We start from the raw sequence: 24459 nt of genomic DNA on the forward strand, positions 1-24459 counted from the left end.
GCCTTATTAGATGGCCCGATATTTAGGAGCAAGCAAGCGCCAACCTGACAGGTCAGTGTCGGCTTGCCCCTTGTTTCCCACTCGCTGTCTGTGCTATAACACACACAGACATTGGGTAAGGAGGAGTGTGGCGGGGGCCCCGGGAACTGCAAAAGGGGCTGACCAAGGTGACCCATAGAAGAGAGCTACTCCTGCCACTCCTACTACAAGGAGCGATGGACATGCTTTTTTTGTGCATGTTGCTGATCGTTGTTTTTGTTAACTGTGAACTATGACTTTAAATGATTATTGGCCCTATGTGTATGCTGCTTCTAGTGCTATCTCTTGGGACAAAGATATATAGCTAGTAATGAAAGGGGGGGTACCAAATGGAATGTGCAGGAATAGCAGTGGTGAGTTTGCATCTTATGGACAAAAAATGCTGGAGTGCTTCTTTAATTTCTTAACATATTTTCATAGCAGTAGGAATTCTTCTTTTCTCATACTATGCTTATAATCCCCATACAGATACATGATGCAATTCTAACTGTTGAACCTAGTGATGACTGCGCAGAATGAATATTGTAATTTTACACTAGGAGGATTCGGAGCTCTGTGTCGGAAATGTGGAGCTTCGGAAATCAAAATGTCTTTAAGAAAGGAATCATGACAAAAGTGTGGATCTATTAAGATTAAAATAACTAAATTGTGTTCAAGAGTGGACACCTAGTTTAAAGGTTGGTGATTTTTTGGAGGAAACGCACCAGCTGAACTTCCTTCTCATGGCGTCTTTGACATCTTTGTTCTTTAGGCTGTAGATCAATGGATTGAGCATAGGGACGATAGCTGTGTTGAATAAGGCAAAAAGTTTCTTGGAGCTCAAACTGCTGATGGAATCTGGGGCAAGATATTGACTTGCCAGGGTAGAGTACAGTAACACGACCACCGTCAGATGTGAGGAACACGTATAGAAGGCTTTACGTCGGCCAGTGTTGGTATGAATCTTGGCTATGGCAATAATGATGAAAACATAAGGCAGGAAGGTGAGGACAAATGGAGCAATGGTTAAAAGGAAGAGACCTTGGAAGAAGAACAAGCTTTCTAAAATTGAGGTGTCACTGCATGTCATTTTCATCATAGGCATGATGTCACAGAAGAAGTGGTCGATTTCAATGGAAGTGTAGCATGAGTAACTAGAGAGTAAGCCAACAAGCGATATGGTTTGTGCAAAGCCCAACACCCAAGAAAAAGAAGCCAAAAGACCACACATCCTGCGGTTCATGACCTTGTGGTAGTTTAATGGGTTACAAACTGCAACATAGCGGTCATAGCTCATGGCCGTTAATATAAATAACTCATGACCTGCCAAGGAACCAAACATATATGTCTGTATCATACACTCTATAACAGGGATGGTTTTATCTCCTGTCAAGAAGCTTAGAAGAATTCTATGTAGAGTAATGGTGGAGCAGGATATATCTACTACTGATAAGTTTCCCAGAAAGAAATACATAGGACTATGGAGATGATGGTCCAGGCAGATTAAGAGGAGTATGGTCAGGTTGCCACCAAGAGTGATGAGATAAATGATCAATACCAGTAAAAAGATTGGAACCTGCATCTCAGGTACGTCTGATATACCTTTTATAATGAAATATGAGACAGTCGAATGACTTGAATTCACTTGTGCGGCCATATTTAACAACCTGCAGAAGAGGCTGTTCAATATTTTCATGCGGTCATTTACCTTGAAGAAAACAACCTGTTTAGTAAACCATGTTCATACACCCTGTTAGGCAATTTTACTTTAAATTACCAGTGGAGAACCCAAACCAAAGCCTCTCCTTATACTGGAATACTCTTACTTGGAACTGTGTGACACTGTTACTGAACATGACCATTTGTATGAGCCCTATGGTCACTAAGGTCACTAAGACACGTCCCTAGGTGGCCAAGCATGGTTTAATAGGACCTTAAAGGGGTTCTCCAGGGCTACAAAAACATGGCCACTTTTTTCCAGAGACAGCACCACTTTTGTCTCCAGGTCAGTTGTGGTTTACAATTAAGCTCCATTCACTTAAATGAAACTGAGCTACAAAACCAACACCCAAACTGGAGACAAGAGTGGGTGTGTCTCTGGAAGAAAGTGGCCATGTTTTTGTAGCGCTGGATTACCCCTTTAATAGGACAAGCTATATGTGTAGCCTACATTGCCTCTGCATAGTGTTGCCATTTTATTGGCATACAACATGATCCTAAGATCAAGAGATACAGGAGCAAAACATAACACCACAAGGTTTGATATTTTTTTTTTAACCCCTAGAAGACCCTGGACGTACAGTTACGCCCTGGTCGCCTGTAACCAGATGACCCTGGACAGAACTGTAAATCCTGGATGTCTAAGGTGTTATTAAGCGCGCTCCGGACCTCACTGCAGCACGGCCCTTACCGTTAATGACAGGCTGCAGCAATCGCGCTGCAGCCTGCCATTAACCCCTTAAACACAGCTTTTAAGTGTAAATGACAGAAGCAACTCCTGTCACTTACCGATCGGGACCCCCACAGTGTGACTGCGGGGGTCCCGATCGTTTTACGGACCGCCAGAGGTCTCTTACCTTCCTCTGTGCGGTCTGATCGGTGCTCTGCTGATTGAGTCTGCCACAGGCGTACGGTGTAAACGAAAAGAGGGGGAAAAGCGCCAGGATTTACCTTTTTTGTTACATTATATATATAAAAAGTTTAATAAAAAGTGATCAAAACATTCGAGCTACACAAATATGGTATTATTTAAAACTACAGATCATGGCACAAAAAATTACTCCCCATACAGCCCTGTAGGTAAAAAACTAAAAGTGAAAATCTAAAACCGCTATAAGCATCACAATAGGGCCATTGTATTAATAATTAATTGCAAAAAAAAAGGATTTAATAATTTTTTTTTTTTTATATATATATACTGTATATATATATATATATATATATATATATATATATATATATATATATATATCATAGAAGAATCTGTGTAAACCTGCATATGGCTGTGTGCAGACTGACCTGTAGAATAATGATATCATGTCACTTTTACCATATAGTGCATTACCTAGACACAGGAACCCCCCCCCCCCCAAAAGTTACCATATTGCATTCTTTTTTACGATTACACCAATTTATATTTTCATAAATAATATTTTTGGGGTTCCATAATACATGTTATAGTAGAATGAAAACCATACAAAGTACAACTACTCCTGAAGAAAACAAGCCCTTACGTGGCCCTGTAGATAGAAAAATGAAAGTGCTAGAGCTCTTAGAAAGGGAGAAGGAAAAAACGAAAACACAAAAAATGAAAATTGGCACGGTCCACTGGGTCATTTTGGGCTTGGTACTCAAAGGGTTAATATCTTCAAAAATATAGTTGTAGTTTACTAGCGAGACACTCACAGCAGGAGGTCCACACCACCTTAGTTCTTTTTCTTGTCTTTCTTAATCCTCCAGGGGGGGGGAATCTAAAAAACGGTAGATTGTAGATGATCTCTATATAATGAACTGATAACCCAAGTTTATTTTTAAATTAATAGCTACAAACTGCAAGAGCAATTCTAAGAGGAAGTACATCAGTTTCACGGTGGTTTTCTTTGGAAATACCACAACCACACCACAGCTACAGTTTGGAAAGTCTGTGACCAATAGGATCCATTTCCCGTCAGTACAGATAGATACTTATAAATATCTTTTCATTGTTTAATTTTATTGTTATTGTCATGTGGCTCACTGGTTGATATTTTTGCCTTATAGATCTGGAATACTTGGAAAACATTGGAGAACTGGAAAATACTGGAAAACTGGTTCCCTTTCTTTGTTTGCCACCACCAGCAGCTTCGAAGACATACTTGAAATTGACCCTAATTTGTGTGTCTGTAATAGGGAAGATTGCTAGCCCTATTGGAGACCAGGACTGACATAAGCAATGATAATCTCTGTACAGTCCTGTGGAATATGCCGGTGCCATGACCAATGGCACATAAAGAAATACAGTCTTATGCAATATAATAGTCATTCTATTTTACTCTTGAATTCCTGTATGAACATGTGTGGCAAGTGACTGTGTCTCCAAAGTCAGCTCCAATGGGATTGTCTTCTCCTGGACCTTTAGAGCTAATATTTAATATGCTTTTGTGCAACAGTCCTACCTAAACTTTGAAGGTCTATGTCTCATTTACATTGTATAATATTATTACCTTTCTAGCAGGTGATCCATTACCTGCTCACATGGACCATGTCTGTTCTCCTATTAATTATCTTCAAATAAACATTCATCATGCATCAAGGAACGGGGAGAGTCAATGATTGTCATGGTAAGTGTAGTCTGTCATGTCAGTCATCTTTATATATATCAGGGTCTTGCATGTAAAAGTTAACGATGTCCCTTGAGAAGCCTACGCTAAGTTCTTTTTAATGAACCAATATATGATAATATACCGGGTGTTATGCTGATCAGATGTTTCCATACGCAGATGCCACCTGCATGAAATAGCACCAACGGACACTGACAAATTAAATAGTAAAAATATTAGAATAAAATTAAATATTAGAAACTGTATAATACAGCCAACCAACCAAAAATGGTCTCTTGTTAATGTAATCTTCTCAGGTGAACGTGTAATATAATCCTCACAGGTTAACATGTCCCTCCTCACCCATAGTCCCCAGCATGGCTTCCAATCTCCCGTCGCACATACCAAAGGCCGGCCCTGCCCAGCATAGCTCTACCGTTTGCTCCTAGTCCACAGCATGGCTTCCTATATCTTTCCTGGTATCACAATGACTCCCCTCCAATTCCTGCTCCCCAGCATGGCTTTTTCTCTAATTTCTCATCCCCAATATGACTCCCAATCTCATTCCTAGTCACCAACATGATTCTCTTCTTTCATGTATGGTCCACAACATGGTTCTGTATCTTGTTTATGATCCCAAACACAGTTCTTCTCTTATCCAGGGACTTCAGCAAGGGCTTCTTCTTTAATTCCTAGCATGGCTCTACATCTCATCCCTAATCCCCTGATATGTGGGCCTTACTCCCCCAAAAAGAGCTAACCGGTGTAGGTGTAGACCATACATCTGGACCCCAAGATCTTCTGATGTGGCCCGTGGACGTGTGCCATGCACAGCATCCTCCTGACCAGCCGGCCTCACAAAAGTGTAAGTTTGAGTTCGGCAGCCAGCATACACAAGAGGGCGCTGTGCGTGCTGGCTCCTGTGAACCAGGGTTACACACATATTGTCCTTTCTCCTGCAGGCCGCATGTGATTATGTTGTTTCATCACTTTCCGCCTGTAAGAGAAGACCTGCACAGACTGCAGGAGGAGGCAAAGGCAAAATACCAGGGGACAGCATTGGGGAGATAAGGTGCAATACCAGGGGACCTCATTGGGGAGATAAGGTGCAATACCAGTTCGCATCATTGGGTGGATTCATTATTAATTGCAATACCAGGTGGAAATACTGGGGGCATTGAGTGCCATACCAGGGGGGGGGGACATTGGGGGAGACTAAGTGCAATACCAGGGGGGAACATGGGGGGGGGGGTCAATATCAAGGAACATCATTAGGGGGATCAAGTGCAATACCGGGGGGGGGGGCATCATTGGGGGGACTAAGTGCAATAGCAGGGGGGAACATTGGGGGGAAATAAGTGCAATACCAGGGAACATCATTGGGGGGCTTAAGTGCAATACCATTGGGGGCATCATTGGAGGGGGGACCTAAGTGCAATACCAGGGGGCAACATTGATAAATCTCCCCCATTGTGTATTGAATATCGGACGTTGTTTGTGCAGACATCAAATTAATTTATATGACAATTATTCAAAGCTATTTTTTTTTTACAAACAATGGAAGTTATTTTTAGTTGTTAACATTTTTTTTCATTGTTCTTTCACCGTCTTTACTAATAAATTCAACAAACCTTCAAAAAGTACCACACCGGAAAGGGCCTTAACTAAAATAAAGTACCATCAGTCCTCATTGTAATGACAGGCACCCAAAACGCAACATGTCGAACATTGTTTTGAGGGGAGAAAAAAAACGGAGAGAAAAAGTCATGTGAACATAGCCTGAGACTGATTCTGTCCGTGCAGTGAGTGTGGCCTACTAGGACTGGGTTCTCTCTCCAAAGGCCCCATGGTATCTGAAGAGTTTACCTCTATGATCATGGATGTCCTTGCTCTGACCCCTGTGCAAAAGAATTACTTAAAAATTACAATAGTTGTTATTACCTACTTTTTGCGGTTAACAAAAGAGTCAACAATTTTCAAACTGACAATCTAAACATTATAAAAGTTAAGTAATATACAGAAATGTTTGCATAATTTACATTGTAAAGGTTATATATGTTACCATGTTTTAGAAAATGTTACATTTATAGTTCTTTACATGAAGAGAGAAATTAATCCCGACAAGTATCAAGGTTGAAGAGGCAAAAAATCCAGGTTAAAGGTTGAGGGTGAAGGTCGGTGAGAAACCTCTGAATTTTGTTCAAATTGTTTTATGCTTTTATAATGATAATGAGGAGAAGGATGATCAAGATGGTGAGAAAGGTGATTCGCACATACTCCATGTAAGATAGTAGGTTGTCTTTCTTGCAGCTCAATGCTGTGAATGAAAAAAAAAGATAAGCAGTGAGAAAAATAAAATAGTGGGACAGATTTCAACTTGATTTTTTGCACATTAAAAAAAAAATATGTCACCATAGTTTATTCTTTGAGCTATTGTAGCAGTGAAACATAAGAGAAAGCATAGACCCCAGCATTTTTTCCTCTCGTACCCAACAGTCGTATTGCTCATCCACGAGACCGGCATTATGACTGTCTAAAGCTAGTGCTGTGGGAACTATAGGTCACTTTTAGGGATGGTCCGAACCTGCTGAGGTTCGGGTTCGTGCAAACCCGAACTCTCGGCAATGATTCCCGCTGTCTGCCCGCTCCGCGGAGAGGGTGGATACAGCGGGAGGACCGCCTGGAAAACTGGGATACAGCCATAGCCATAGGCTGTATCCCAGTTTTCCAGGCGGTCCTCCGGCTGTATCCACCCGCTGCACGGAGTGGGCAGACAGCGGGAATCTAATGCTGAGCGTTCGGGTTCATACAAACCCGAACCTCGGCAGGTTCGGACCATCCTTAGTCACTTTCCTTGTGACTTCTGCCGTTCTCTCAAAGCCATTTCATTTCCACAATGCGTCTTGTGTTTGGGATTGGCCCATGCACTGAGAATTAGGAGCCCCAATGTTTTACCTCTTTAGCCACTCATTGGCAAGCAATTGCCCCAAACAAAAAAGGGTGCTATGGAATGGGAACGGCTTATGTTGTTATATAAGCCGGCTTATGATGTTATATACAGAGTTAGTACCATTTCCTAGGTACCAGCACATAAGGCATCCCAGATGTGCCCTCTGCAGTGTGTTGGTGCAATATAGTAACACACAAACTACAGAATAACTTGAAGGGTAGCTTTACACATAATGGATCCACAGCGGATTTCATGCTGCGAATATGCAGCGAAATCCGCTGCAGATCCATTGCCTTGTATTTTCTATGAGAATACATACTCGAAGTGGAATTTACATCCCCCTGCGAGTATGTGAGTTTACCCCCCACCAGCTGGAGCATGTTGTACCTGCTCCGCGCTCCGGCTTGCTTTGGGGGTTCCCAGCTGGACGTCCCACTCAGCCAATCAGTGCACTGACACTCTGCAGCCACTGATTGGCTGAGCGGGACATGCAGATGTCGGGAGCCCCCAAAGCAAGTCAGAGCGTTGAGCAGGTAATGTATGCTCTGGGCAAGGGGAGGTTAAGTTACATACTCGCAGCGGGATGTATTTTCATAGAAAATACAGTGAAATCCACTGCAGATCAGTTATGTGTGAAGATACCCGAACAATGATTAGACAGCTTGGGGGGGATTTACGAAGACCGGCGTACAAGTACGCCGGTCTTATATTAAGCCCCGTCCTCTTTTCCCCAGCAGGACTCACTAAGAGGCACACGCCTCTTAGTGAATTCGGCTGGCCGGATGCACGAATTTGCACCCTGCATACTAAATCTACACCTGCTGCAAGCAGGTGTAGATTTGCGTCATGATTTGCGCCTGTGAGCAGGCGTAAATCATGATAAATGAGGCGCGGGATGAGGCCACAACTCCTCCTCGCCTTGTCACACACCCCCAAGCTCCGCCAGCCAGCCCATCGGGCGAGCGGGGCGTACGGGAGGTGTACGCCAGGGAGAAGGGAAGAATCTGCACCTTCTTCCTGGCGGACGCCTCTGGCGTGCCTTTAATAAATGTCCCCCATTGTGTTTACTTGGCAGGGTCTGATACTTTAGGTTTCTGGAAAAGTCTCTGGGAGGTTCAGTAAAAAGACTTGTACTAGTGGGAAAACAACCTAGAGGGTACCTGCCTATATACCGATGACACTCTGCTAGAGGGATTCTGACAACCTTGGATACAGTTGCAAGAAACTCACGACTATAACTGATGTGACGATGCTGGCCAGGTACACAGAGTGGCAAGTTCAGTAGTACAGGTCTCAGGCTTACATCACTGGGCTTAGCTGTCCCCTCTGCTTAGCCAAGGAGGCTAAACATAAGAAAGCGGAGCTCATCGGCGTACAGCACTTCTCCAATCACTTTATATACATTCTTATGTAGACTTGATACAGACTTGAGTGCGAAAATTCCCTTCAATGTGGAAAGGTGTAACCCTCATCAATAAAATACTTGAAATAGAAAGGTGTAACCCTCTCGCCTGTGATAGTAAACCCTTTTTTGCTTTGACCAGCAATAACCTGGCATTCAGGAACTTGAAGAAATCTGGAACCCAGCGTACACAAGCTAACTGCTATCCTCTCCACACTCACACTAATTGAACACTAAGCACACAACCCTCTCCACCAGACTTATAGGTTAAGATCTGGACTAGTTTCCTATTGGTGGAACAGACTCTGTGGGACTTGGCACCTGAAATATCAAATCTGGAGGTAAAAAATTTTAAGGACTGTGATATCCCCAGAGGTAGGGAGGTGGCTGGCAAACTTCCTCTCACACTTGTACAGAATGTCACATTTCACCTAACCCCTTTAAATCCTTCAACATATAGCGACATCTTGTGATCAAATGCAGTATAGCAACTCCAACCACAGATCAACCTGAATTACACATAACATCTGTGCCGACTAGAGATGAGCGAACTGGGTTCGGGTTCAAGTCCACCCGAACCCGAACAATTGGCATTTGATTAGCGGGGGCTGCTGAAGTTGGATAAAGCTCTAAGGTTGTCTGGAAAACATGGATACAGCCAATGACTATATCCATGTTTTCCACATAGCCTTAGGGCTTTATCCAACTTCAGCAGCCACCGCTAATCAAATGCCGAAAGTTCGGGTTCGGATGGACTCATGGTCCAGGTTCGCTCATCTCTAGTGCCGACCAACGTATATCTATTTCCAGCAGTGGCACATGGGTTCTGGGACTCTGTAGTTATGGATCAGACTGAGCTCATTTTTAAAATACTAATACAACACAGGATACCCCTTTAAGTAGATCTAGACTTACGTTCTGGCCTCGGTATCACTTCCAGCAGTGTCCCGTTTCCAGCTTTTCTTCTACCATCAGCCGTCTCCACATGGCAACAGTAGATACCGGAATCATTCTGTGTCACATTCAGTATGGTAATTAGACGATTTGACTGATAAGAAAGCACTCTGTCCTTGTACGACTCGTGGTCACCGAGAAGTGTTGGATCTTCACATGTTAAGGTCCAGAACACGGAGAAGGGAGTGATGGGGAAATTTGTTGAGCAGTTCAGGTGCACGTTGTCTCCAGATAGGGCTGCCATAAATTCTGAAAATGGCTTCATATTGTAAATGCCGCCACCTGTTCAAATGAACATTTCAAAGCATGAAGAGAGATGTACTTGGTTTATAAAATATATATACAGTGGTACCTTGGTTTAAGAGTAACTTGGTTTAAGAGCGTTTTGGTTTAAGAGCTCACAGTTTTTCAAAATTGTGACTTGGTTTAAGAGCATTGCTTTGGTTTAAGAGCTCCCTGTACTGGTTGGGAGCGGGAGTGGAGGAGGGGCATGGTCTGCATAGCGGGGGCTACAGCCCTGTACTCTGACCCAGGAAGTCTCCCCCACCTTTCAAATCATAGCAGATCCACTTCAGGCTGGGGCTTACATCAGTGGACAGGACTGTGGGGGTAATCTCTCCATAGCTGTAACCCCTCTCTCCCTGGACAGAGAGCGCTGCATGTATGTGCCCACATCTGCCCTGCTCATTCCTTCATACTCCCTGCAGTCTCTCTCAGTTCATGTGTTTCCCATCCTCTCCATTACTGTACAGTAGTTTATGATATCACATATTCTGCTGTTTCTTAATCTTTGTTTCATCTGTTTTACATGTAATTCAGAAAAATAAATCATTATTTTTGGGGTGTGGAACCAATTGTCTGCACTTCTATGATTTCTTATGAGAAAATTTGCTTTGGTTTAAGAGCAGATTTGGATTACAAGCACGGTCCTGGAACGAATTATGCTCGTAATCCAAGGCACCACTGTAAATTGATCCTATTTATGTGCATAGGGAGATTTGCCCATTACGGCCCTATCACTTAGAAGCAGCAATAATGGTGTAGGCTGCTGCATATGTTAAATATTGCAGTCGGCACCTGGGCTTGTCAGTTTAGGGCACGTTCACACTACAGAATCTGTGTAGATAGGCTCTGGCAGATTCCGTGTGCACTCCCTCTTGAACATTTGCCTGTCCCATAGGCTCAGGTGTATTCCGCCGTTGGCCCAAAGAATTGACATGTTGGAAATATGGGAGCGTGGGGGGGGAGGGGGGGCGAGTGCACGAAATCCACCGGACATTATTATAGTGGATTCCTTAGTGTGAACGTGCCCTTAAGCAGTGTGAAGTCCAGGTGCCGGCTACAAATATTAGGGAATTTTAAGACTCTATTATTTAAGATTCACTAATAATTGGGTTTTTACGCTAAAACTGTCAACTCCAGGTTGCCGGCTGCGATGATTAATGAGTGCCATTTCTAATATGCCCAGTGGTCAACCAATGAACAAGCAAACACTGATTCATTGGCTAATCAGGCTGTCCGGTCCTGCAGACCAAATGGCCATTGGCTGCATATCTCCCAATGTAATAGGGGGTGTGAAAGGACAGTACAAGCTTGTAGAGGCTACATAAACAAGCAATGATCACTAAGGTCAGCACTTTTTACTGACAAGTTAAGGCCATCAAAGGGGAAGGAATCTAACCTGCTGAAAGTCCCCTATAGCACCCAGGATGCTATACTTTCCTTCTCGGCAATAATCCTATGCTGTAAGTCGTCAGGTTCTTTAGCTGGGAGCACTGATAGGAGCACTGCCCCACCCCCACAGCATGCTCTGGCCGCCTGCTCCATTGATAATCAATACAGTGGGCCGGCCCGATGACACTGTGGGGGCTGGGCAGTGCTCCCAGACTAAGATCGGCGCGGAGGAGGCAAGTAAGTCACATACCTTCCTTCTCAGCATCCTGGGGTATAACCTGCTCATAGTTCCCCTTCAAATACAGTCTGTAGCAATAATATAATTTTAATTCTTTTTGTACAAATTTTTTATTTATTTAATACATTGTGGCTGCATCATCCGAAGTGCCCCTTGTCTGATTTAATCTGATTTGGAGCTACAAATTGCTCTCTAGAGCCTTTTGAGTTGGGGGGAGTTTTATTTACTGTTGCTAACCATGTCTTGTACCCAGAGTCATGTCCACCTTGCAGTATGTGAATTGATAGCACAAGCTAAAGGAAAAAGTGCATGCTTGTAGAGTGGTGTGAGATGACCATAATACAACCAAATATGACTCATTTCCTCCAACCTTCACTTTGTTTATCTACATCCTGTGGTCTGAAGTTATTTTAGCTTGACAGAGAGGTAATGGGTATCAAAGTAAGTAGAATTGTTCTGGCTGGTCATAGACCAATGATGTCTAAGGCTACGTTCACACAGAGCAAAAGGAGCGGATTATGCAAGGAAATATTTCCGCCTGAAATCAACTGACGCTGAATTCCGAGCAGAATATAAGCAGAATGTAAGCAGAATCCCTTAGGAAAGTGTTCAGCTCGTAATCAGCTCTTGACAAATTCAGCGAGGAATACTCGAGGAATCCGCGCTGAATCCGCATGCATTCAGCGCTGAAATTCAGCGAGTATTTGGTGAGTAAACTAGACTATACCAGAACATATACTAGAATCCTTCTCCCCCCCCTTTTCCCCATTTCCGCGCTGATTCAGCGAGTAATTTCCGCTTGTATTACGCTTGTATTCCGCGCTAAATACGCGCGTATTCCGCGCTGAAACAGAAAATCAGAGCCCCATTGATTTGTATAGGCCTCCGCTAGCGGAAGAATGAACATGTTCATTCTTCTGGCGGAAAGCGGATTAGTTCAGTGCGGAAATTCCACTGTGTGAACTGCAGAGCAGAATTTCCATTCAACACAATGGAAATTAGCTCTGCACCTATTTTAACGGCTGAAATTTCAGCGCTGATTCAGCGCAGAAATTCAGCTGCTTTTGCTCAGTGGGAACGAGCCCTTAGGCTTCGTGCACATCACAATTGAGTCAATCGTTGAACATATATGCCAGCAAAATTAGATGCTATTGTATACATGCAAAGACAGGTCTGCAGAAAAAAATGCTGCAGAAGCAGACGGCATTGCTTACCTGTCAGAAATCCATTATTTTTTTTAATTATTTATTTATTAAAATTTTTAAGTGTGTGTGAGGGGTGTCTTTGTTCTAGGCTGCCTGGCTGACCCTTTATTTAGCACAATAATTCCCAGAATGCATTGATTTCCCTATGGTCTCCTACCCCGTCTACTCTCCTGTCACACAGCACTACTGCCAGTTCCCCACCCAAAAGGTATCAGACCATTGCACAGTAAGGGTTGAAGCACCTGCTGGGTTTATTTCCTGTCTGCTCTTTTTATGGCATCAATCATTACATGGCAGTATGCTGTACTCATTCACACTTTCCATAAATGTCCCAATAAATTTATATATGTATAGGGTTATATCAAGCGGGTCAGAGGTGACTCACTTAGGGAATGGGGCTTGAGGTAACAACCGGAAGCTGGGGGATTTGAACGCTAATCGAATATTTATCGAATATTCGGCAAACTATTCGATAATATTCGACAGATTGAATACCTTACTATTCGATCGAACAGTATTAGCTCATCACTAGTCATGATGCCCTGATTTGTGCAAAATTGCGGGAAAAAGCGATTTTTTTTTTTTGCAAATTATGGCAGAACTGTAACCAGGTGATAATACACCCCCGAAAAGAACCTATTATAGTCCGCTACTGCTCCTCACTTACCACCTCAGCCGCTCATAGACGACTTTAGCACTCATTTCACACAGGGCAACAGACCAAGCACAGCAACGTTCAATCTCCAAAGTCAGAGTTTTGACACACAAGTCCTTCATGTATGTTCATGTACGGAAGAGACAATGGACAAGTTTCCACCTTAACATTTGCTTCAACAACTTGTGGGCAGTGTATGACTTGACCTAGACTCATGTGTCAGACGTTCCCTGGCCACGTCCTCATCACCCGCTAAGATAAGATATTTTTTTATTTCAGCCACAAGAACAGCTTATGGGAATTGACAAAGCAGAATCTTTATTACACTATGTGGCTGTACTTCTCCCACTGTGTGAACACTGTCACTGACCTCTGTAGATGCATCAGTCACGTCCGTCTGATTCTTCACCATAACAGAATCATCCTTATCTGTACCACATCTTCTCACCCACACTCTGAGCCTGCAGTCACATTTGCACTGGTCACTTTTTTTTTTTTTTTTTAATAAATCATTTATTTATTTATATTTTAGATTTTTTGGTGCAACATGAAGACATAACCATCATGGAAAACCTTACCAAAAAGTGTCAATTCTTCCCTTACTTACTGTTGGTAAGATTGTCGGCAGAAAAAGACCACTGGGTCCATCTAGTCGGCCCTTTTAGTATCTTCCTTGTTGTCATCTTAAGATAGATATATGTATATCCCAGGCAGGTTTACATTTTGTTACTGTCGATTTACCAACCACATCTGCTGGACGTTTGTTCTAAGCATCTACTACTCTTTCAGGTAAGTAATATTTTCTCACGTTGCTTCTGATCTTTCCCCCAACTAAAGGGGTTGTCCAGCGAAAATCTTTTTTAGCAAATCAACTGGTGTCAGAAAGTTTTATAGATTTGTAATTTACTTCTATTAAAAAAACCTCTAGTCTTCCCATACTTATTAGCTGCTGTATGTCCTGCAGGAAAAGTATTACTTTCAGTCTGACACAGTGCTCTCTGCTGACATCTCTGGCCGAGACAGGAACTGTCCAGAGCAGGAGAGGTTTTCGATAGTGGTTCATAGAAAACCGAGACAGAGTTCCTGTCTTGGCCAGAGATGTCAGCAGAGAGCACTGTGTCAGACTAAAAATTAAACTTTTCCTGCAGGACATACAGCAGCTAATAAGTGTGGGAAGGCTTGAGATTATTTAATAGAAGTAAATAACAAATCTATATAACTTTCTGATATCAGTTGATTTGAAAGCAAAAGATTTTTGCTGGATAACCCCTTAACCTCACACTGTGAGGTTAAACATATAAAATAAACATACTATATATCGTAGTATGCAGAATTGTCCGATCTATTAAAATTGATGTTGTCGATTTGCAACAATGGCCGTGATTACTACAGAACTTACGTAGTGCTGCTGTCTATGGAATCCCGACCACAGTGTATACACATAGTTGCCCCTAGCAACCAATCAGATTCCACCTTTCATTTTCCAAAGAGTCTGTGAGGAATGAAAGGTGGAATCTGACTGGTTGCTAGGGGCAACTGAGCCAGTTTCACTTTACACCATGTTTGATAAATCTCCCCTATGGTATATATATACATACACATAGGAGGACATTTATTAAGTCCGGCGTTTTCTGCGCCAGACTTAAAAATGTCCCTGCAGCTTTGGCACTATGGAGATTTATGTAGCAGCGGACTGTCTCTACATAAATCCTGTGCGCACGGCAGGAAACCTACGCCCGCTAAGAGCTGGAGTAGGTTTCCTGCTTATTTTTTTGCGAATCTAAAGATGAATAGCGTGGACTCTGAGTCCGCACCCCCGTTCCGCCTCCTTAACACCACCTCCCAACCCCCCTGGCGTATCGGGTGGAAAGTGACCATTTGCAAATATTTTATTTGCAAAACGGCCATTTTCGAATAAAATTATTTGCAAATGGGCACTTTGCGCCGAAAAATACGATTTTGCCGCTTAATACATGTCCCCCAAAGTACACACTCCGACCAGGATCCCCAGCGGCCGCAGGAGACATATCAGTGCACACAATAGAGCCACACGCTCTATTGTGTGCAGTGGCGAATTGGGATGCCGATGCACACTGATGTGCCCGGATCTCAATTCACCAGAAATAAAGATTACCTGCTGGTACAGAAGTACCGGTCGGGATGATCTTCTCTGACACTGGCCGTTCCAGGACCGGGCCGACTCACAGAACGGCCGTTGTCTTACGCCATGTGAATTTGGTCTTACCATGTTATCCCACATTACATCCAACATCCGATAGAGGCTAGCAGATCTCTGTGTCATGGCCCCAACACCAGAGTCTCATACCCCCCTCACAGCCTCTCAGTGCACAATGCAGAGAAGCAGGTGCCATTCATTTTAATTGCCAAAAGGAGTCGTCTAGTGACTGCTCAGGCGGTATAAGCTTATTTTGACAGCAGTGAATAACATATTTTGCTGCATTATTGAGTCCTTTAAAATTAGCTTATATACTAGGTGATTCCACTGGGCTATTGAAATGATCTGCAACTGCTACTCTCTACATTGGTGTCCCATTCTTAGTGGGATTCCTAGAGACACCTGTACTGGAGGCACAAAACACAGTAAGAGCCTAGCCTTATGCTAAGTTTACATGGAGCGATTATCGGGCGAATTTTCGCGATAACGATCGAATTCGAACGATAATCGTACGTGTAAACGCGGCGAAAGATCAAAAAGTGGTTCATTTTGATCTTTTAACATGTTCATAAATCGTCGTTCGTAGTTCGCAAAAAATTTGCCGATTGTTCCGTGTAAACAGTCGTTGCGCGATCGGAGCGGCGGTGGGGGGGGGGGCGATCGGAGCGGCGGCCGGGGGGCGATCGGAGCGGCGGGGGTGTCGATCGGAGCGGTGCAGGGGGCTGCGGTTGAGCAGGGGGGGCGGGCTGCGGGCGCGCGATCGCAAAACTATCGCAAAATGATTTTTCCGTACGATATATCGTACCGTCTAAACGCTGATCGTTATAAAAAAAATCGTTACTTCGAAGTCGTTAATCGTATGATCGGGCCAATAATCGCCTTGTGTAAACTTAGCATTATGGTGCGTTTACACAGAGACATTTATCTGACAGATTTTGGAAGCCAAAGCCAGGAATGGATTTGAAAAGAGGCGAAATATCAGTACTTCTATTATGACCTGTTCTCTGTTTATAGTCTGTTCCTGGCTTTAAAAAATCTGTCAGATAAATCTGTCTGTGTAAACGCAGCATTAGGATAGTCAGTTATCCCGAAACACATGCCTAAACAAGTTTTCACCTCCTGTTATTCCTCTGCATAACTATGTGTTAGGTTTTTGTCTTTGATAACATCAGGTTTACATGGAGCGATAATTCGCCTAATCGATCGTTTAACAATTTTTAAGCAACAATTTGGTTTTTATAACGATCAGCGTTTAGTTGAATAAATCGTTAGAAAAATCGTTTGAAAATTTGTTAGAAAAATCGTTATTGCGTTTGTTTTTGAGATCCCTTAAGCCCATCTCGCACATAGGGTGAATCGGTGAAAGACTGTTTACACGAAGCGATCTGCGAATTTTTAGCAAACGACCACCGACAATTTGAGAACATGTTGATAGATCACAATAAACGATTTCTCGCGCATCGCTTGATCGTTCGCTGTTTTTACACGAGCCGAAAATTTTAACGCACCATAAGATAGAAAAATAAGAATTCATTTTGTGATAGGGAGGAGGGGGGGGGGGTGTCATATGCACAGCCTGTGATTTAAATGCTCTAGGATGGGGTCTCTTTGCTTAAAGGAGAAGTACAGTGAGTTAAAAATATTTAAAATAGCAGGAGAAGAGGGATATAATAAACAATCATTGCTCATCTCTCCGAATGCCTTTGCTGGATTGCCACTCAGGGACTCCCACTGGGCTCCTGGACCTCCATCACCTGGTTGGACTGCTAAGTGGGCAATCCATCAGCCGGGTTGGTCATTTTATCCAGAGTCGGAATTCGGGGAAAATGCCCTCTGGTAGGGGTCCCGGAGCCTGTCACATGGCGTTTTGCTGGCATATGGAGAGGTAAGTAATAATCAGGGGCGTAACTAGAAATGACTGGGCCCTATAGCAAACTTTTGATTGGGGCCCCTATTCCTTCCCAACTGACCCTAAGCTGTCCACCTGGTGCTGCAAATGCTGACAGCTCAGGGGCTCAGTGTATTACAGGAGCAGGCAATGGGGCCCCCTGATGTGGTGGGCCCCATAGCAGCCGCTTTGGCTGCTATAGTGGTAGTTACGCCCCTGGTAATAATTGTTTGTTATGATTCCCCCTTGTCCCTGCCGGCTGACAATTCTTTTTAAATCGCCAGACTTCTCCTTTAATACATAATATCTTGTAACCTCATTGAAGTAGCTCAAAACTGAAAGTAAGCAAGCATGCATATATATATATATAACACACATTTACCATATTATAAGTATGTGGCCATATAGTCTATGGCAGCAGAAGCCTGGTGTAATATACTACCAGACTCTCACTGCAATGGCCAGAATTAGTGTGTACTGGGGTCAGGGTCCGATAGGCTGTCTGACGGTGTATATCTGGCAGGCATAATCCACTGCAATACAAAAGGATTGCAAAGTATTACACATCATTTAAAGCAAAACATCTTCAAGGTCTCTGGGAAGAAAAAAAAAATTGAAGTAAAAATAAAAAGTTTTAGAAAACAAAAATCAATTGGAAAAAAAATTTACGTTAATTTTAAAATTTTTACCTACTACTGTAAAATAAATAAATGATAAATTAACATATGCATAATTGTTATCACTGCATCATGAGTGACCAGAACTACAAAATTATCATATTTACTAGCCTGCATGGAGAGTGTCAAAAAATACAATAAAACCTGAATTGCTATTGTTTTGTCTTAGGAAAAAAAAGAAAAGAATAAAAAGTGCTTAAAATGCCACACATACCAGGGGCGCGGGGAACTGTAGGGGGGCGGCCCAGACGATTGTCAGATCTTCCAGGCAGCCCATAGAAAATAGCAGTGGTCTGCTGCCGCTGCTTTTGTTACGCTATTAAGCAAGGCATTTGCGCTATTTTTCAGCACTTAACGCCAGCTGTCCCTTTATTTATGTATTTTTAATTTTTTTTATTTTGTTTGCTATGTACTGTAATGATCATGAACATTTACGGACAGCCGTCATTAACAAATGATGGACGTTTTTGGTCGCTAAAATTAGGGCTGTGCAGAAAGACGTCTGTCATTTTCCCATTGTGGAAACATAGGCTAAAATAACATGACATTTTTTTTACCACATGGTAAACACTGTAACAAGAAAAAAAAATAAACAATTACAGAATTTCCTTTTTTTTTTTTGTCTCAGCTAACTTTCACTTCCTAAAAAAAATGAATCAAAATGTTGCACTGGCGTGCTTTTTTCCAGGTGTCACACTATTTTGCAAACAAGACCTTACACTGTTTTATTTGGGAATAATTGAAAAAATTCTGGCGACACAAAAAATCTTATTGTGAAAAATCTGTAAAAAAAATGACATAAATTTGGTACTGTCTTATTTGTAGGAACCCAAAGAATAGAGTGAAAGAGTTGCTGTCAGTAAAAACCACTTTTGACATGTCATTGGACAGGCGCTATTTACCAAACGGCCAAACGTTATTGATCACAGCGGGTCTTGTAGCTGTGATCAGGAGATTTAGCTGGGGAGAAAGCAAGACGGCTGTGCAATCCACTCACTGGCACCTTGGTAATCCCAATAATGTATCCTCATAGACTTGCATTGCCGGAATAAGTCGATGAGAGGAAGTGAATATCGCGGCTACCACACTCTCCCCCCGATCATATCTCCTGATTACAGCAGTGAGACCCGCTGTGATCAATAACTTTTGACATGCCTGACAACATGTCAAACGTTCTTTGACACCTTAGCATATCATTTATATTCATAGGGAACACCTATAAACATTGTAGAATATGTTTTTTTTTTTAATTCTATTCCCACCTCAAAAGATTTTAATACATTTTAATAATCCAAAAATGGTGAAAATAAGGCTAGGTTCAAATCACGATTTTGCTATCTTTTTAATGTATCCGCTCTATGAAAAAGACGGATGGTAAAAAACGGATGCAGTTGTGAGCCATCCGTTTTGATTCGTTTTCCATTGACTTGCATTATTGAAAAAAAAAAAAAAATGGATCCGCAAATGCAAGATCAGAAAATTATTTCAGCAGAATCTGTGCTCTGAAACCCACATAGCCCAGTTTACTACCACATATAGGACACATATAGGAGATGTTATGTAACAAATTTGAAGGTGCTTTTTATTGTATCAGTCCATTTTTTGTTAAAACGACACTTGTTGGGTTTTCGACCATGCTTATACCTGTGCCGCCCGGGACTGAGCAAATGCAACATGGCTCCCGAAAATTATTCCAGCAAAATCTGCACTCTGAAAGCCAAACGGGTATGAGCAGATGTGTGTACGTGTATGCGTATGTCTATTCTTTTCGTAAATAAAAAATTTTGAGCTCTAAAATAAATATTATTGGGAAAAAAAATTTAATCTAGGCCTCATTCTAATAGATTTTACTATACCCCTAGATAATCTCTGTCTGTCTTTTTTGATGGTGTTTCTTATGTTTTGGCATAAAAATATTGAACACTGCTCTGAAGACTATTTCCTCCTGTGATACATCCTGTTGATAGTACAAGGTATAATAAGCAGGTGCTGTGCTGACAATAGAATTGAGTAAATCAGCAGCATGACCATATATATATATATATATGTCATGGCGTCCATTCATGTACATCCTAACCTCTGTATTATCAGGACCCTAATTGCTACCGCAGCTCCATCCTTACCTGCAGGCTTGGAAATCAGAAGATTCAGGATGATCATTACCGGCAGTGAAGTCATTTTTGCTTATAGTAAAGTAAACCTCACTCAAGAAGTGTGTCTCATGGTTTTAATTTTGGTTCCTTTCATGACTTCCTGTAAAGTGTGGCCAGCTGCAACCTAGGTCTTGTGGGTGGGCGCTCATTTGTGTAGGTAAAAACTGACTGAGAGTGACCAGTCAAGTCTTTACAGGAGGAAAGGAGTAGAAAAACATGGTCACTTTCTTCCAGAAACAGCACTACTCTTGTCCTCAGGCTGGGTGTGGGTTTTGAAGCTCAGCTCCATTGATTTTAAGGAAGAACATCCTGCAGATTCTGCTGCTCACCCCTGTGTGCTCCCGCTTGACTCTGCACCCTAAGGCTAAACTGAAATACCACACACTACCTAGGGGAAAGGGTGGTGCTGTTTTTACAAGAAAGTATCTGTCTTTTTCTTAATGCTGTATAGTTTGTAAGGACATCAGAACAGAAAACCTATACTGCAACCTCAGGGGCAACAGGGGCAACACTAGCACAGAGACTCTATCCTGCTGTGATGTTACCAAAGAGCCAGGAACGCTGAGAATGATAGTAATACCACCCAGAGCACCAATCTGCCTCAACCCTCCGCATAAATATACATCCAACATTCTGCAGTGATTAGCCTCAATATTGATGAGAGAAAAAGATCGCTGATCTCAGGGGGACCAGCCAAACGATAACACTGCCGGCTGCTGGTTAAAGCGCTAAATGCAGTGAAATTCTAGGTGCATTGCTCCCTGGGAAACATGAATATGCAAAAGAAGAGCCTGTGTAGCCTCATTTAAGAGTTTCGAAACACAAAACTAGCCAGATATCCCTCCAGTAGGGAAACCACCAAAACCACCATATTAAGTGGCCCTATAAGTCAATGTAATGGCAAAAAAAAACCAAGGCCAGGTATCCATCCACAGACAGCTGTTTTGGGGTGGTGCCCCTCATCAGTGTGGAGCAGGATCCTGGCTAGGAGGGGAAGGGCAGGGCCCTAAGTACTGCTGCACCTCACACCTATGGCTGACACTAATGACTCTCGGCTACATTTAAAAGCCAATGCCAGGATGTTGGTATATAATTTGATTAAACCATATTGCCCCATGTACCACGTGCAGGTCACCTGGTTCACAGAAGTCCTTACCCTATCTCCCCACTGTGTCAGTCAGCGACCGCTAACCTCGCAAAGCGTGCACAAACAGGGAAGGGAGGCCATAGAATGGCCCTGCAACCCCACTGTCACAAGACCAATTCCCAAGGGCCCCCCCAAAACCCAGCAGGCACCGCCAGCGGAGAAAGCTGCAACCAAGCATCACAAGTGTGAACATGGTCTTATCACTCACCATTGCTCCTGCAGGTAAAATGGGAAAAATAGGAGGTACCTGTGTGCACAGGTGCCTCCTGCTGATTACTGTAAGTACTGTAGTCCCGCTGCCAGTGCACCAAACCATCTACTTTACATATTGATTAAAGTAGAGATTTAGTGCAAACTATGGTAAGGATGAACATAAGAAAATTACCTCTATTCCTAGTGTACCCAACCCAATGGGAACATAAGGGCAGGTTATAGACTTCTATTCTGCTGTTGGTTTCCCATTAAAGGACCACTCTGGTGATTTTTTTCCCACGTAATTTAAGCACATTACAAAGTTATATAACTTTGTAATGTGGTTTAATTAGCGTTCTACCCCCCTTCCCTATCAGCCCCCCTCGACCCCCCGAAAGCATTAAAACTCATACATACTTGATTCCCATCGATCATGGGTTGCGCTATCTTGTGTCAATGGCGTTTTCACAGTGACGGACGGTCCCACTGTGAGATGTCAGCAGATGAATAACAGCTTTCTCAGCTCCGATTGGCTTAGCAAGCTGTCAGTCATCTGACACTGCCAGCCAAAGAAGGAAGTGCCGGAGAGAAGACGCCGTGAAATGGAGCTCCAGGGACCCGCTAACGGCATGAAGTTCGAACAGGGCCTGAACCAGGAGGGAGGTAATTATAGCAATGGTGTTTGCCTTTGTTTTTTTTGTTTTTTTTTCATTCCCACCTCTTATGTCCTTTAAGAAAAGTTCTGACATGTTATATGAGACACAGGAAAAACAAAATGGTCTGCACAACCAATACCACTATTTACCATATGCAGGTGCATGCTGTCATGGCTAAAATACAAAAACAGAAAAGGTGCAACCGCAACCTGCAATTGCTAACACATTCCATAGTTTAAAAAGAAAGGGTTGTTAGCAAACCATTTGATCACATAGTATGTACCATGTCACCACATTAAGGTGACCTCAGGCCTCAGTCTCTGCTTAAACTACCCACAGGGGATGGGTGGAGTAGACGGCCAGATAAAGGTGTTTTTCTGTTTAACATGGGGGGGGGGGGGGCACGGCTACCTCAATGTGCCTGTGCACTCTACCCATCTCCTGTGGGTAGTTTAGGCAGAAACTAGATGGTCCTGCATGCCCAGTATGTAGGCATAGTATTAGCCCAAGAGAGGTCAGTGTAGGAACCACCTCTCTGAGGTCACCTTAGCATGGTGGGTTGGTGCATGCCATTTGATAAGATTTGTCTATAGCAGTTTTGCTATTATAAATATTTATACAGCGTTGCCTTGGATTACGAGCATAATTCTTTCCTGAATCTTGCTTGTAAGCCAAATCCACTCTTAAACCGAAACATGTTTTCCCATAAGGAATCGTTGAAATGCAGAAATTGGTTCCACACCCCAAAAATAATGTTTTTAAATTCTGAATAACAGGTAAAACAAATGAAACAAACATTTAGAAAGCTGGATATGTCATATTATAGGTTACTGTACAGTATAGCAATCAGCATGTGGTGTATAATGTATAGTAAGTGCATAAACCTGATAACACAGCCGCAGTTTGTAGATACAGAATGGAACTCCAGATCCCCATAATGCAGTAGTGTAGTACAACAGGCTAAGATAGATAAGCAGGGTCTGTGTGGTCTGTGTGGTCACATGACAGCAATGGAAAAGGGGTGAGTGTTCAGCTTGGATCAATCACAGAGCTGTGCAGGAGGACAGTGACAGAAACTTTTCTTTACAATAGTATAAATGGCTGAGTGTGAGTGCAGGCACATTATAGCAGCACTGTGTATAGCTGAGCGTGAGTGCAGGCACATTATAGCAACACTGTGTATAGCTGAGTGTAAGTGCAGGCACATTATAGCAGGGATGGAGAGGATAGAAAACACAAGGGCTGACAGAGACTGAGAGAGGACAGAGACTGAGAGAGGACATATGTGGACACAGTATAGCAGCACTCTCTGTCCCGGGAGAGAGGGGTTACAGCTATGAAGAGATTACCTCCACAGTCCTGTCCCCTGATGCAAGCCCCAGCCCAAGTGGATCTGCTATGATTTGGAAGGTGAGGGAGACTTCCTGAGTACAGTGCTGTAGACCACGCCCCTCCCCGACTTTCACTCCTACAGTGAAACCTAAACCAAGTCACAATTTTAAAAAACTATGAGCTCTTCTTGCGAAATGCTCTATATTCAAGTTACTCTTAAGTAAGGTACCACTGTATATACTATATTATGTATACAGCATGTCTTAGCAATTGCATTTTGTTGTTGCACTCTTCTGTTTTTGTATGTTATAGATACATATCAAAAGTTTTGATCAGTTGGCGTCTGGGTGCCTGACCTCAAGAATCACCAGGTGCTGCCCAAGTGGTGTTGCCCAAAAATGCATACATACAGTTATATATATATATATATATATATATATATATATATATATATATATATATATATATTATATATATATAATCACTGGATGTAACTATAATCATATACCAGGCTGTGGCCTGGTAAGTGATTATAGTTATATCCTGTAACAATCCATGATCCTACAATCCATGACTTTGCAGAATCTTTCAGACAAGGGTCTCCAGCGTCATCCTTGTTTTTTCCCCTTACATTGTGTCTTAAATGGTCATAATGGCCCATTTGGTAGATAAAAGACCCCAACTAGGCATCTAACCCTCGATACATAGATAGATATCACTGAGTAGACAGGTGCCCCTCCATAGGTAGATGTGTGCTCCCAGTCAGTTGTTGCCTGTTAGTAGGTAAATAGGTGCTACCCAGTAGGTAGTTACCCTGACTCAACAGAAGATATGTTTCCCCAGT

At 42.7% G+C, this 24459-nt stretch overlaps 1 protein-coding gene across 1 annotated transcript; it reads right to left on the minus strand.

The window, feature by feature from the left end:
• Positions 1-691: 691 nt before the first annotated feature.
• On the minus strand, positions 692-1675 carry LOC138766512 (olfactory receptor 8A1-like). The gene has a single exon (XM_069944102.1). The coding sequence runs from the start codon at positions 1673-1675 to the stop codon at positions 692-694; it is 984 nt and encodes a 327-aa protein (XP_069800203.1).
• Between the last annotated feature and the right edge of the window lie 22784 nt (positions 1676-24459).

This window comes from Dendropsophus ebraccatus, chromosome 10, assembly GCF_027789765.1.
Source record: "Dendropsophus ebraccatus isolate aDenEbr1 chromosome 10, aDenEbr1.pat, whole genome shotgun sequence".
Lineage (NCBI taxonomy): Eukaryota > Metazoa > Chordata > Amphibia > Anura > Hylidae > Dendropsophus > Dendropsophus ebraccatus.